Source organism: Adiantum capillus-veneris, chromosome 28, assembly GCF_014529385.1.
Source record: "Adiantum capillus-veneris isolate H3 chromosome 28, ASM1452938v2, whole genome shotgun sequence".
In the NCBI taxonomy this organism is placed as follows: Eukaryota; Viridiplantae; Streptophyta; class Polypodiopsida; order Polypodiales; family Pteridaceae; genus Adiantum; species Adiantum capillus-veneris.
This window is the reverse complement of record NC_140958.1, coordinates 11,181,000-11,195,727: the sequence shown is the minus strand read 5'-3', so window position 1 is coordinate 11,195,727 and position 14,728 is coordinate 11,181,000. Positions and strand designations below refer to the sequence as shown.

Below are 14,728 nucleotides of genomic sequence, written 5' to 3'. Positions count from 1 at the left end.
TGCTTGGAGAAAGAATTCACAGTTTTTTGTGATTTTGTGGATGCAAGCCTTCACTTGATGGCATGGTTGAAGCATGATTTCTGTTGAAGAAGGTTTGTTTTTCCAGGCCTTGTCTACATTCCATATTGCACAGGCTCGTGGCTAAATAGCACTAATGTGTTTGAAAGAGGCCAGCAAGTGATGTTTGCAGTCACACTCAAGGATGACCTCAATACGATGTTGAGCTCCACCAATTTTACATTCACGAAGATGACAGTGATGGATCTCAAAGGCAAACCAACCAAAATGAGGCCGAAGCTTATAAGCAGTGGGGAGCCTGGAATTCTAATCGTAACCTTCAATATCACATCCACTCTAAACAGCACCACCAAGGGAGACTTTTTGCTACGCATTGGTGATGCATCGAGTCAGATTCAAGGGTCTCCATTTCTGTTTTCTGTCCTACCAGGTATGCAACAAAGCCTTTCAACTTTCCCCTATTTGTATTTACTATGTAATGGCTAGATTACTTTTTTGTAGAGTTGCTCAGCGGCAAAGATTTCCATCCTAATTTCTTGAAGGTTTATCTGCCTTATTTTCAGATAAAAACTTTGTCTCACTTATACACACACATGTGTGGGTGTATGTGTGTGTGTGTGTGTTTTAGCTACCTGCCGTAGCAAGGTAAGTGTGTTGTGCTCTCTACAGTGGGTGCTCCTCAATGCAGTAATGCTTGAAACCTCACTCCAAGAGAAGAAAACATCACACAACTATGGAACAACAACTCAAAGCACAACAGACTCAAAACTCACTGGAACTTGACAAACTCATAGGACCATGCAGACTCTGGTCGGTAGCACACTTGGCTCCAAGCCCAGACTTCATAGGTACAATGGGGGTGTCGAGGCTCCATTATGGAGGGAGGGTGCAGATGTGCGATGCTGGACACAAGACACCAGACTCAAGACTCTAGACCATAGAAAGTGGATGATGTCCAACGACTAGAACCAACTACAAATATAGACAATCCTAAAGAGCCACCAATGGCTAGCAAAATATCTCAGTCCAGCGTGGTAGTAGTGATTTGGTCACTGTGTCCACTAGACCACCACGTGTATCACTGCCACGTTGTCGTGCAGCTCCACTTCCATGATGGGAAAAATAGCAAAAGGATGCATGTTAAGCCTAATTGAAGTCTATATGATTATTCAACAATGATAAGGACTTGATAATAAGCAGGTTAAATGCTAAATGTATGCCAGATGTGGCTTAATGATGCTAAAAAAGAGTATGGTTGAAGTGATCACAGATGACAACTTATGGACTAGAATTTAGTACTAGAAGTGTTGTTCAAGTCTGTCTTTACGACTCGTCAATTTGAGTTACGATGAGGAAGTTATGTCAGTTTGAAGTTTGAGTCGATTGCATGGGCAGCTGCTGATGAAGGGTCAAAGTTGATATGAATGCATGGGCCTAAAGTGCTCACTTTGTGGAGCACGTCGATCTTTTCAGATCGGCAATCGGAGTTCCGGTTGTCGAGATAGTTTAAGTTTCATGAGGGGCCAGTTCCGTACCACTTTGGATGCCTGGATCAGTGTGCCGTCTGGGAGTTTTTGGGTTTCGATCGGGTTTTGGAATGCGGTGCACTTAAATAGGGCAATACATGGTCAAGGAGAATCTTGCTTGGCATGTCAACTCTTGCAATGCATTGATAGCTGGGTATGCTGGTGGGCTTGTGCTCGGCACTACCGTGGTTGATATGTAATTAAATGTGGTGCCTTTATGAATGCACATAAATTTCTTGATAAGCCTTCAGTTAAAAAGGTCGACTCTCAGAGAGCATTGATTACGGGAAATGCCCAACATGGCAGTGGAAGGCGGTCAGACAGTGCCTTGGTCGGGTATGTATGCCATTAAAAGCTTTCGGAGAAACATGATGTGGTTGGCAAGACTTTGGTCGACATGTGAACCAAATGTGGCTCCCTTCGAGGGCCACCCGCCCAAGAGAAGACGGCAGCCCATAAACATCCAAAAGCCGCCCAAGAGAAGCCGGCATCCCATAAACATCCAAAAGCCGCCCAAGAGAATCAAACCTAATAACCACCAAGTGGTTTTTTTTATAATTTTTAAAAAAAGAGAGAGGGCAACGACGGCCTCTTCAAAAGCAAGCATTGAGAAGTTTTTTTTAGAGGAGGCCATAGCTATGCAAAGTTAGGGAAAAAGAAGAAGAGAAAGGAAAGCGTCGTCGAGAAAGAAAGAAAAGAAGAAGAAGAAGAGAAAGAGAAGAAGAGAAGAAGAAGGAGAAAGAAAGAAAGAAGAAGAAGAAAAAAGAGAAGGAAAAGAAAAGAAGAAGAAGAAGAAGGAAAGGAAAGAAAGAAAGAAGGAAAGGAAGGAAAGGAAAGAGAAGAAGAAGAAGAAGAGGAAATTTTTTTTTGTTCTCTCTCAGTTTCTGGCAATGAAGATCTTGAGCATCTCAAGAAGAGTAACCGAAGGCAATTGAAGAAAGTAAGAGCAAGGCGGTTTACATTCAAAGAATCACAGAGAGAAGTGTTGAAGAGATATTCTTGGCGATCGAAGACGGAGAGGAGCTCGTTACGAAAGCAAGCAAAGAAGAACCGATTGAGCGGTTATGCTTATTACGATCGTCGATGCTCGTTACCGTTGTCGACGCTCTTTTTATCAGCAGATAATTCAATATCAGTCATCACCGTCATCAACTCAAGCTTCGTTAATCATGTTGTGTAGCAGGCTGCAGTGTCACTTTCACAGGACAGTTATTTTGGACTTTACAGTTGGTCTTTGGTTGGTCGGTTCACACTGGACGGACTCGTTGGACAGTGACACGTGGCAGGGATACGGTGGTCTAGTGGGCATCGTGGCCAGGTCACCACCACCAGTCAGTGGAGATAGACCTAGGTGCTATCATTTATGAGCGTCGGTGGCTCTTTATGGTTATATATATGAGTAGTAGCGGTTTGGTCATCTGTATCTTTTACGTAGTCGTTTAGAGTGAGTCTATACACAGAGCACTAGCACTGATTCACGATCCCTGCACATCTGAGCCTCGACAGCCCATTGTACTTGAGAGTCCTTGGTTGGAGCTGAGTGTGTTGCCATGCCAGAGTCTGTATCAGTTCTTTGAGATAGTCGAGTCATTTGTTGTGGTCTACTGTTGCTGTTGTTGTGTGTTGCTGTTGTGACTCTGTGATCTCAGTTGTCTGTTGTTTCCTTTCTTTTCAGTCTGTTGAGTGAGATTGTCACGCACATTCCACTGAGGACCACCCACTGTAGAGAGCACGACACATTATCCGCGCTACAGGTGCTCTCATTTTGGCGATCACGATGGGACCTCAACTGAAATCTCACTCTGTGAGGTGCAAATCTTGAAGCTAGTTGGGTCTACCTAGCTTCGCCGACCTTGCCTTGCACTGTTCTCCTCTGGCCTGGTCCAACTAGTCTAGTCCTCTCTCGCCGTAGTCATCTCTCGGCCTGGTCCAACCTGCGCTCGTCCCTAGTCTAGACCTCCTCGACCCTGGTCTAGTCCTCCTCGTCCGTGGTCTAGTCCTCCTCGTCTTGGTCCAGCCTGGTCTAGTCACTTGCTTGGTCTAGTAGAGTGTAGACCAGTCTTCAGCCAGTTCAAGGTTTTCTTGCCCAAAGCTTGGTTAGTTTGGTGGTCCCTGCATGACCCATACAAGGCGGTCAGTCGAGCATCAAAGCGCACTCCTGAGTCCTCTGAAGTACTACAACAGAAGACGACCCTTGGAACCTGTTAGAAGTCCATCAACCTCATCACCCATACCTCCACATACGACATCACCCATTCCTCCCTCCGGTTCCACATCTTCCAGATCATCTTCTCCAGTAAAGCTCTCTCCTAATCTGCTACAGCAGGCTACTGAGCAATAGGCTCAACAAGGGGCCATGGAGCCGTTGGCTAGCGTTTTGGCTAAGGTAAACATCAAGTTCCCTACATTCAAAGGAATCTCTTCAGAAGATGATGACGACCATGCAAGGAGGTTTGTATCTCTCTGTAGGGGTCGTGGTCTTAACAGGGAAGATGCCTATTTGGTACTCTTTCCATCCACCTTGGATGCCTTAGCAGACAAATGGTGCAGCCAGTTTGCAGAGAACCATTTTGCAACTTGGGCAGCCTTAAGACAACAGTTCTGTGCAGCTTTCAGGCCAGGTGACTACGAGGAGAAGGTGTTGGATGAGTTGGCCAACATGGTGCTCCAGCCGGAGGAGACTTTTGCAGAACTTATGATGAAAACCAAGCCTCTGGTTGCCAAGCTTCCCCAGCAACCCGGTGAATTCATGGTTAAGAAGTGGGTGGAGAAGGTGCTTCCCAAAACTTCTCAGCAAAAACTCCGAGAGAGTCTTCGACCCGACGCCACTATGAAGGAATTCATCGCAGCTGCTACTAGAATAGAAGGGGCTAGGAAGCTGTTCAACAACTCCCCTCACATAGAGACCCCCTCTGTGTTTTCGGAAAGTCCTGCTGATCCATTGACTTCTTTGCGTAGAAAACTTGAAGCTTCAAAACTACAACGCACTCTCCAAGAAGAGAAATCAATCTCTCTTAGACAAGAGAAACCACCACATCTTGAGGCTTTGGATCAAATCAAGAGAGAGCTAGAAGAGCTTCGGTCTCAGCAGGAGACTAAAGCTATGGTATGGTGCAGCTCTTGTCGCTCTCCAGGGCATCCTCCACAGGACTGTCCCCTTCGGGCTTATTGCCACTTCTGCGAAAAATCAGGGCACGAAGACAAGGATTGCTACTATATCAAGGGATTGTGGCAAATACAACAAAGTCTAGGTCCTTCTCTCCAACAAGGACTAGCATTTTCATCGAACATGGTCTCACCCTATGGCCATCAAAACCCGTTACCACCTCTGCTGACAACACCTCCTATGCAGCAAGGTATGCACAACAATTTTGCATCTCCCAGCTTTTATCATGCCAGTACTCCTTCAGTTCCCCAAAGCTTCTACACGTCAGCATCTGGTCCCATGCAGCAAGGGGAGAGACCACCTCGCCCCTCCAATAGGCCAATCTTGTGCTATAGGTGCGGAGAGTATGGACATTATCAGAGCAAATGTCCATTGCCGGAAGGGTCCCCTCCTTGCCGACACTGTCCTGAAGCAAAGGATCACTATAGTAGGGACTGCCCAAAACAACGAGCATCCACATCTGCAAGCACAACCCAGAACCAGCAGGAGTTTACATTCCCAAAGCTTAACCTCATCACAGTAAGCACCATTCCAGAGGCCCCGCCTTCCACTCTTGTAGTTGCCTCTCGAGATGGGTTGAAGCAAGTGGAAGAGCGGGCTGGTGTGCTCACACGCGCACAGAGAGCTACTCTTGGCCTCAGCCTCCCTGGTCCAATTTTTCCATCCCCTGTCACAAAAATGAGTCAAACTCCCTTAGTAGCTAACAAACTAGCAGGTAGTGTCAAGAGCCAACCTACCTTGCTTCTATCAGATATTGATGGTGCTTACATGGAAGCAGTATAGGACTTGCAGAAGCTTAAGATACCAGAGCAAGATCTAATCAAAGGACTGAAGCCTACAGCAGAGTCTATCTTGAAAAACACCTTTCAGCAAGTGTCACTGCACGACATGCTTCGACTTGATGCAAATTTTAGAAGTGACACCCTTTCCATCATCCAGTCTCTGTATCTTGGTGCAGGGCCTAGTGGCGGGCACCTACCTGTGCAGCCCTTGGAGTCCTACATGATTTCATAGCCAGCTGCTCCCCTCACCGATTACAAAAGTCCTCGCCTCACTGTGTCTATTTTTCGGCATCAATTCTCAGGCGCCATAGTGGATGGTGGATCTCGGATCAATCTGATGCCAGAATTTACTATGCTGGCCTTAGGTCTGCAGCCTACTCGCCCTGCTCAATTCACTGCTACATTGGCAGACCAGAGGACAGTCTACCCTGTGGGCATAGTAGAGAAGGTGCCTCGGAGGGTACAAGACTTCACATTTAGCTTGGATTTTGTGGTGGTTAGTCTTCCTCAGGTGGAGGGAGGATTTCCTTTGCTGATTGATAGACCGTGGTTGCGGCATACTAAGGCACTTCATGATTGGGAAAACGACGCCATATGGATACATACTCCTGGCTCCCCCATGCAACCAATTCGGCTCGAAGGAGGTATGGATCCAGTGGTTCATCACAGCTCATTGTCAGTGCAGTTCAACCCCGACCTAAGCACCCCATCCCACCTGACGGGTCTGACGAAGACCTGCTGCAGTGGTTGGAAGCTACCGCCTCGATGCCATGCTATGTGGTCTCTATTCAAAACTCACATGTGCCAGTAACACTCTCTCTCCCAACTCCTCAGGTGGACACAAATGTCCCAAGTTCTACAGCAGACAGTAGTCCTACAGCAGCAGACAGTGGATCAGTCGAAGAAGTAAGTGGGTCAGCCCCAAATTCTCATGATTCAGATGATCCTCCTATGGAAGCCCTCGGCCTCGGGGAACCTATAACACATCACCAAAGGGGGAAAAAATATCCTCTGCATGAACTCGCCAATGATTCCCCCCTTCCTCTAACATCTCCCAGGTCGGATGCCCCGCCCACTCAAAAGCACTCTGTTATGTCTGTGTCGGAAGATTTACCCTTCGATGAGCTTCCACCAGGATGGTTACAAGAAGAGTATGCAGAGTTTCCAATCGATCAAATGCCAGCACATGATGTCTCGAAGCTCCAAGAGGTAGCTCATTTCTCAACTTCTGAAGTACCCTCCACAGTTACACCTCCTGACCCGGTCAAAAAAGTCAACCTGGGCGACCCTGACAACCCTCAGCACGTCCTCTTAGCAGCTTGGTTATGGGAGCATCCCGCATTACTTGATTAGGTAGTTTCTTTCATACACTCTTTTAAGGATGTTTTTGCTTGGTCCCACAAGGATTTGGAAGGGATCCCACCAGAATTGAGTCTCCACACTATGCCTCTGGTTGAAGGGGCTAGGCCTGTCAGAGGCTGAGCTTACAAGCTCAACCCAAAGTATGCAGAGGCTGTCAAGTCAGAGCTCGAAAAAATGCAAGAGGCAGGGATCATTGTACCTGTGGAGCACTCTGAGTGGTTATCAACCCATGGTGATAGCGCCTAAGAGGCAGTCCAATAAAATTCGTGTGTGTAGATTACCGCGCTCTGAACAAGGTAACTATCCCAGATGGTTTCCCACACCTTTCACTGAGCGTGTGCTCGAAGATGTAGCAGGGCATATATTGTACAGTTTTATGGATGGGTTCAGTGGATACAATCAGTTGGGCATCCATCCAGGTGATCAACTCAAAACGGCCTTTGTGACTCCCTGGGGTATTTTCATCTACACTAGGATGTCGTTTGGGTTGAAAAACGCTCCACCTTCCTTCAATCGAGTAGTATATCTTATATTCTGTCCTTTACTTACGGGTCATCTTCGAATCTTCATGGACGATTTTTCGACCTTCTCATGTGCCCAATGTTCAACCCTAGTGGAAAAACTCTAGAGGAGTACCTCGCTCAGCTCTCTGCTGTCTTCCTCAGATGCAGAGAGGCACGGCTAAAACTCAATCCTAACAAATGTCACTTTTTGGTCACCGAGGGCACACGTCTAGGCCATGTGGTGTCTGCCAAAGGTTTAGCACCTGACCCAGAGAAGATAGTGGCAATCTTGAAGTTTTTTTTTTCCGAGAAAAAGATCCTTCTATTAGTTAATGAGAACTGCCTGTAGGGCTACATCCACCTCTCCAAGAGAGGGCTACAACAAGAATGATGGGGAGACACTCCCAGTGAAAAAAAGCAGCATATGTACAATGAGGCTAAATCAAGAAATGGGAGGAGGGAAGAGCCACACAAGTGGACAGTAGTGCCATCTGAGCACCCCCTGGACTATGGTGAAAAAAGGCCCAGGGCGCCAGAGTCCAAGGAAAGCCTCGCGGCGCTCTCGCATGCGGTCGGAGCTACCCTGTAGTCCCTCAAGCTGTCCTCTGAGAGTATGGATCAGCTCTAGCCAAAAGTCACGCACAGTCTCTGTTGGTGGTACAAGGCGAGCCTCAAAGATGCGAAAGCAGCGGGCCCGCCAGATGAACCAAAGAGTCAGGCCACTGATGAGCTCCCAACACTCATCTCTCTCACTGCACCACTCCTGTGGAGTAAGCTCTGTAGCAGGCTGGAGTGTAGGTCGCCCCCCCTGCATCGCTATCATCCTGCTGGTGGAAGATACCTCAAACTGGAGTGCCGGGCCCTTGAGGGTGGACCAAGCCGCCCCCCAAGTGTACTATCGAGCCGTGGAGAGGGCAGGCATCAGCCGAAGAACTCGTAGCCACACCTGCTGGGCCAAGGGACAGTCCCAAAGACAATGCCGCTGACTCTCCACCGACTGGTCACAGGCTGCACATGAGGCCGAGAGACCACTATGTACAAGCCAGCTCCCTACTGCTGTGGCTCTGTGTGCAACCAGCTACTGAAACAAAGTGACGCGCCTCGGCTGTCTGGAGTCCCACAGCCTCTGCCAAAAGGCTGCCAAGAAATCGACTGTGAGGCCCTCCTCCTGCCAATGACGTGCTGCAGCGGCGCGGGCCTCTCTCTGTGCGGCAAGTATATGACGTCCAAGCCGAACAGTGTACTGAAAGAAAGGGACTCCTAGGCGGTCTACAGAAGAGAAGGGGTCCCTCCATAGCCACTCACCAGGATCCCACTGTACTCGTGCCAGTGGACAACACTCCCAAGCCCATAGCCTCCACTGTCCAGTGTCAAGAGCTGCTGGGTCAGGGTCTATGACGCAAGTCCTCCCACAGATGCCCATAACTCGAATCCTCTGGAAACAGCACTCTGCTACCTGCAGGGCCTCTACTGCAACTCGTTGTAATCGTCCCCCACCCTGGAGCTCAAAGAACAGGGCTGGGACTGTCTCTGAGCAGGCTCTGACTGAAATGAGAACCTCAAGTCGAGTGAAGGCTCCCATCCACCTGGGTGTTACTGGCTCGAGAGGCGTGAGCCACTCAGCTGCAACTGACTCTGAGATGTCCTGACACATGCTCTGCACCCCTCTCATGCCCTGCAGCTGGAGACCTTGCACCTCCTCTGACAAGCCTGTGAACTCTAGCCAGTCACCTAGAGAGCGTGCTGGACCTGCTGCCATGGGACCCCAAGAAACATGAGGCCGACTCCCAACCAAGTGGCCTCTCTGAGTGCTAACCATGGGGTTCCAGACGAGGGGCTGTCGTAGGCGCTCCTTTATGCACGTCGGCTGTCTCTTCTCTAGGCCACGCTGTAGGAGCTCCCAAGATCGAAGCAAACTCACAGCGAAGCGGTCCTCCAGTCTCTTGCTCAAACCAACTCGGCGCATCTCTGTAAAGATCCATCTGGTCGAAGGTTGCCAAGGGCCTCCTGACTGAGGCACCCTAGCACGAAGCCTCTGCAGCAAGAACTCCTTCGAGGGCTCCTCGCCTGGAAGAAGTCCTCTGACAACGAACTTCCCAAGAAGGGCTCTGCTCTGCTGTGCTGGATCAATGATCCCAAGCCCTCCCTGAGAACAAGGAAGTGTGATGACCGACCAAGCCACCTTGGCTCGGGAAATTTGAGTGTCACGACCTGACCAAAGGAAGTTACTGACCAGCCTCTCTACCTGGCTGATACAAGAACTCGAGAAGATCCAGCACGAAGTGATGTACCACATAGTCGCCAACAACACCTGATTGGCAACTACTACTCTGCCAGCTAGCGAAAGGTGTGCTGAGCTCCAATGTAATAGCTTTCTCTTGATGGACAGGAGAAGCAGAGCAATTTGCTGCTCGGGGGACAAGTCCAGGCCAACCTGACAACCCAAGTATCGAACTGCAATCCCTGGGGGAATCCATCTAAGACCCTGTCCTGGCATCCAATCTGGCACAGGAGCACTGCCAACCGAGAAAGCCACTGTCTTTCTCCAGTTGATCAGTGCGCCCGATGCACAGCAGAAGGTCTCTAAAGCCTGCTCACATCTGTGAAGATTGGCCTCCTGGCCCTCTAAGTACAAGGCTGAGTCGTCAGCAAACTCAGCGTCCAGAAGCTCATCTCCCCGTATAGGGAGTGCTAAGCCCCTCAGACCAACCTGCTGTGAAACCAAAAATCTGCTCATCGCCTCCGCATAGAATTGAGAGAGGAAGGGGGCAAGAGGACAACCCTTTGTTTGGTTTTCCTGAGCAGTTCCTACAGTTTTAAAATAGTCATCCATAGCATCTAACCATGCTTCGGCATCTCACGATTCACAGCGTAACCGCGAAACGTTTCACCCTAGGCTAAGGCCTCACTAAAATGTCTGACCAAAACGCCAATTTTTGTGTATGTGTAGAGTTATGTATAGACAAAATAGGAAGAAAAGGACCAAGAATAGTAGCTAAGTTGAGACACATGCTATGTTAACCTTGAAATAGCATATACATAATAAATAAACAACTTTTTAATGGCCAAACTTTCTAAAGAGAATTTTTTTTTTTTTCAGGCGTTTCACTTGTAGGGTGGAATGTTTCACCCGTTTCACCTGTTTCGCGTTTCAGGCCTGCCGAAACACATTTCGCGGTTACGTTGCTTGCGAAGAGGAAGTACACTTGCAAACAAACACTCAGGGACCATAACATGAAAAAATGTTACCTCCAAAGTCTCGAGGCTCGAAATGCAACTTGGTTCTCGGAAAGCAATTCCCTGGAAGAGATCTGTGCATAGAGAAATGTCTCTTCCAATCCTACACACAGAAGAGGTGTGTTCTCGGGTTCCTTCTCGTAAATCAGCCCCGTCTATGACGTTTATGGGCTGAAAATAGAGAAAAACAGCAGCTTGTCATGATGGAAACTCTCTCTGTAGACACTTCTTCGCAATGGAACTCGTGCACTGGGTCTCGGCGACATCTGGTACACTTGGGGCAGCCATGTGTATCACCGGTGGTGGCGTCTTCACGGCTGAAATCTGTGACAGCCCCTCCTCCATTGCGGGCGAGAATAGGGGGCACCTTGGGATGCAAGCCGGCTAGAATAAGGGATAGAGAGAAGAAGAGCTGGCTGGCGTTAGCTCTAGAGAGAGGAGAGAGGAGCGCTGGCTGTTTTCAGCTGTAAGGGTCTCTCTTTTTTTTATGCTTTATTTTTAAGTGGGCAGCCGGCCACTTAATAAAAAGTGTGAACCTGTTCTAAAACTTAAAATCAATGCTTACATTGCACTTCCTAGGCGTCCCTAGATGCAACCACATGCACAGATGGAATGCAAACATAGACCTCCTCGCGGGAAAGTACCTGCTTTCTCAGAAAGCATCCGTTTTAAGTTTCCTCTAAACCCATCTTCATTCAGGTGCTTACGCATCCTTGTGCACAAATCTAACACAGTTCGGAATTTCCTCCCGACTATGGAATATTCCCTTTTCGATGCCCCCGTCAGCCACCTTGTGACACATGAGGAATACCCTCACCTAGTCCTTTCCCTCCGAACTTACGGTACAATCTCCTTCGCAATGCTCTATGTCACCCATCCTATGACGCATCAGAGATGTCCGTTCCCGGATGGTTGAATACTTCTTTCTGATGCTCCCTGTCACCCATCCGATGTGACGCATGAGAAGTACCCGTTCCTGGTGGCCTTTGAGATATTCCCTTCCACAATGCTCTCGTCATTACTCTGAATGACGCACTAGAAATATTTGTACTCGGATGTCTCTAGTGACAAAAACCCTCTCACTTAAAATTCCAATAATTCATTTAGAATTATTTCTCTATCTTATAAAGCCAATTTAGCAATAGGCGCTTTCTATGGTAGTACTCCAAAGGGCTCAGAAGTAGGATTTTTCGATCTTTAGACTGCCTTGTATGTGTCAAGTAGTAACAACAAACCCACCCAAGCTCTGGGCGCCGAGTTCCTTGAACTTGCTGGATAGTCTAGACCCACTGAAGCCGACTCGACTAGACCAAGCGGCTAGACCACTCCTGCTAGATAGGGCGAGAGAGACCAAACTAAGCTGGACGAGGCTAAGATAGACTAGACCAAGCTTGACTAGAGCTGGACCACCCAAGCAGACTAGACCAGGCGAGGGGCTGCACCAGCCAGTTCCTTACCCATGTATGCTCCATGGAGTGGAGTGAGATTTTGGTTGAGGTCCCACCAGGCGTGCCAAAAATGAGGGCACTTGTAGCAAGGAAAGTGTGTCATGCTCTCTACAGTGGGTGCTTCTCACTATAGTATGCGTTAAACCCTCCTCCAACAGAAGAAAACATCACACAGCAATGGAACAAAAACTCAAAGCACAACAACAGACTCAAAACTCACTGGAAATCAACAAACTCATACCATACAGACTCTAGCTAGCAGCACACATAGCTCCAAGCCTAGGACTCACAGGTACCATGGGGGTGTCGAGGCTCCAATGTGCAGGGAGGGTGCAGAGTGCGGTTCTGACACTAGACACCGGACGTACCGTAGGGGGCGCCGCCTTAGCGGCCAATGCTTATGGGATTGGAACTCAGACATTCCATGTCTTCTATCTATAGTGTGATGTTCTCTCTTTCAAGTTGAGGTGTTTGCTATGTTGGCTCGGTTCGGTGATTGTTCTAGTATTCTACTGCCTCGCCAATGTGATGTTCTCACTTTTCAAGCTCAGCTATGTTGTCTCAGTTCGGTGATTGTTCTAGTATTCTACTGCCTCGCCAATGTGATGTTCTCACTTTTCAAGCTCAGCTATGTTGGCTCGGTTCGGTGGTTGTTCTAGTGATTCTACTGCCTCGTCAATGGCTTAGTGGTTATAGCGCTGTGACGCCAGGCTGGATTGTGATGAACGGCACGTCTTAAAAGGGAGAGCCTCGAATGAAAGAGCAACCATCTAGGGGGATTCTTTTGATATTGCAAAGTTCATGATGCGCCCATCAGAGGAGGGGAGCCCATCTGAGGATGCAACATGAAAGTCAAATACAAACTTCCTTGCACCAGTTGGAATTCCAGAAAAGCTTCTACACTGGGTTTGTAGGCTGGCATTAGGGGCTGAGGAGTATGTCATCTGCCATTGTTCAGATTATGATGAGGTGAAAGGACTTTTCCATTGCTTATTCTATGAGAGATTTGGACCAGTTTCCGAGTCATGAACACTTGAGGCTGAAACTTCAGAAGAGGTAAAAAGTGGGCTTTCAGCTACCGTCCTTGAAAATGTTAGCCTTAGGGTATAAGATAGGATGGTTTATGCCTCTTTTGTAGTTTTTTTCCTTTTAGGAGGATACTGTAATTGGTACTTGTTAGTTAGTACCCAACTTATGCATAATTTTTTCTCTGTCTACAGGGCTGTCTTGGAGGAGCTTTCATTAAGATTGGCTACAATTAAGAGCTTGTTTCTATGCAACAAGCATGGACCATTCATACATGTGATGGTGTTTTGCATTTCATGGTCGAAACAAAAGGAGATTGGGTTTCTCTACAAGCTGTCTCTCTCTCTCTCTCTCTCTCTCTCTCTCTCTCTCTCTACAAGAGATTGAGTCAGCCAGGATGAGGGCGAGTACTTGGTGACTAGGGCGAGTACTTGGTGTTCACACCTAGTAGTTTAGGATTCCATAGTATTTTATTGTGACATTTGTCATTTCATTTTTGTCATTGTTGTCATCTTGTTACTTTGACTCTGACTTTGTATCAGATCCACCACATTGTAACTTTCTGGTCTCATAGGTCACTTTGGCCTTTTGAAGACGTTAATATAACATTTCATTTCATTTCATTTTCTCTCTCTCTCTCTCTCTCTCTCTCTCTCTCTCTCTCTCTCTCTCTCTCTCTCTCCAAGAGATTGAGTCAGCCAAGACGAGGGCGAGTACTTGGTGACTAGGGCGAGGCCAACCAGGGCGGAGGCGCGACCTCCGTTGATGGACCAACCAGTCGAGGATGGTGATGCAAGTGGCTTCACCACCCCACAAAAAATGAAAGCGACTTTCAAGCGGAGGAACAGAGATAGTATACTCTCGCCAAGGTCACTGCGAGTAGGGAAAACCGTCAGAGTCCAAGATGATTTAATGATGGAAAGGTTCAAGTGATGATTAAATCTGGTTAAATCTGAGCTCAGCTTTATGAGAGATGACATCAGGAAAGAGATGTATGCAAACGCAGATAGTTATAAGAATTCTATGTATGCAGATATGAGGAAAGAATTAGATAAAGCGATGCTTGGTAGGCATGATGAGATGTATTTATCTGTGAAAGGGGAGATGCAGGCTCTAATGCGTGCAGAAGTGAATGTAATGGAATGTATTATGCAGAAAAAGTTGGATGAGGCAATTACAAGATTTGAATCTTGGAAAACCAATATGGAAAAATGCATGAAGGAAAAAGATGCAGTGATTGCAGAGCTTAAAGGGGAACTTGCAGCTTGCAAAATTATGCCCAAAACGGAAGGGGGAAATCAGCCCTCGATGTTAAAGGAGCTCGAAGATATTAAGGAGCAGGTGAAAACTCTGCGCGAAGGAGAAGAACAAAACTCGAAAGAGGCTTCCTCATGGGCGGAGCGCCTTGTTAAAACACAGGAGAAAGTTGATGAAGCAGAAAAATGGATCGAAGGTGCAAAGAAAGGGAAGGCCCGGATGCCAGAAGCCGCACAAACTTCTACCATCATCAATATGACCATTGAGGAGGAACAAAAGAGGAGGACTAGAGCCCTCCATGTGCGTATTACCGGTATCAAAGACACAGAAAATGTAGAAGACGAAGTGAAGAAACTCTTGCAGCGCATGGGCATCCCGGAACCTATGCACACAGGTGCTTGGA

The 14,728-nt window shown here is 47.7% G+C and overlaps 1 protein-coding gene across 4 annotated transcripts in view; it reads left to right on the top strand.

Annotated features, from left to right (window-relative positions):
- Positions 1 to 13,691, top strand: part of LOC147420057 (uncharacterized) — a 108,544-nt gene extending 94,853 nt beyond the window's left edge. The window contains exons 16-18 of one of the 4 annotated variants that reach the window (XR_015186910.1): positions 107 to 448; positions 12,753 to 13,098; positions 13,263 to 13,691. Coding sequence is in view for 1 of the 4 variants with exons in the window: in XM_086503904.1 (XP_086360030.1) it covers positions 107 to 448; positions 13,263 to 13,288 (368 nt within the window). In the remaining 3 variants the exon portion in view is untranslated. Of the gene's footprint in view, positions 1 to 106; positions 449 to 12,670; positions 13,099 to 13,262 lie in introns of all 4 variants that reach the window. The other 3 variants (XR_015186908.1, XR_015186909.1, XM_086503904.1) reach the window with 3 other exon arrangements.
- The last annotated feature ends 1,037 nt before the right edge of the window (positions 13,692 to 14,728 follow it).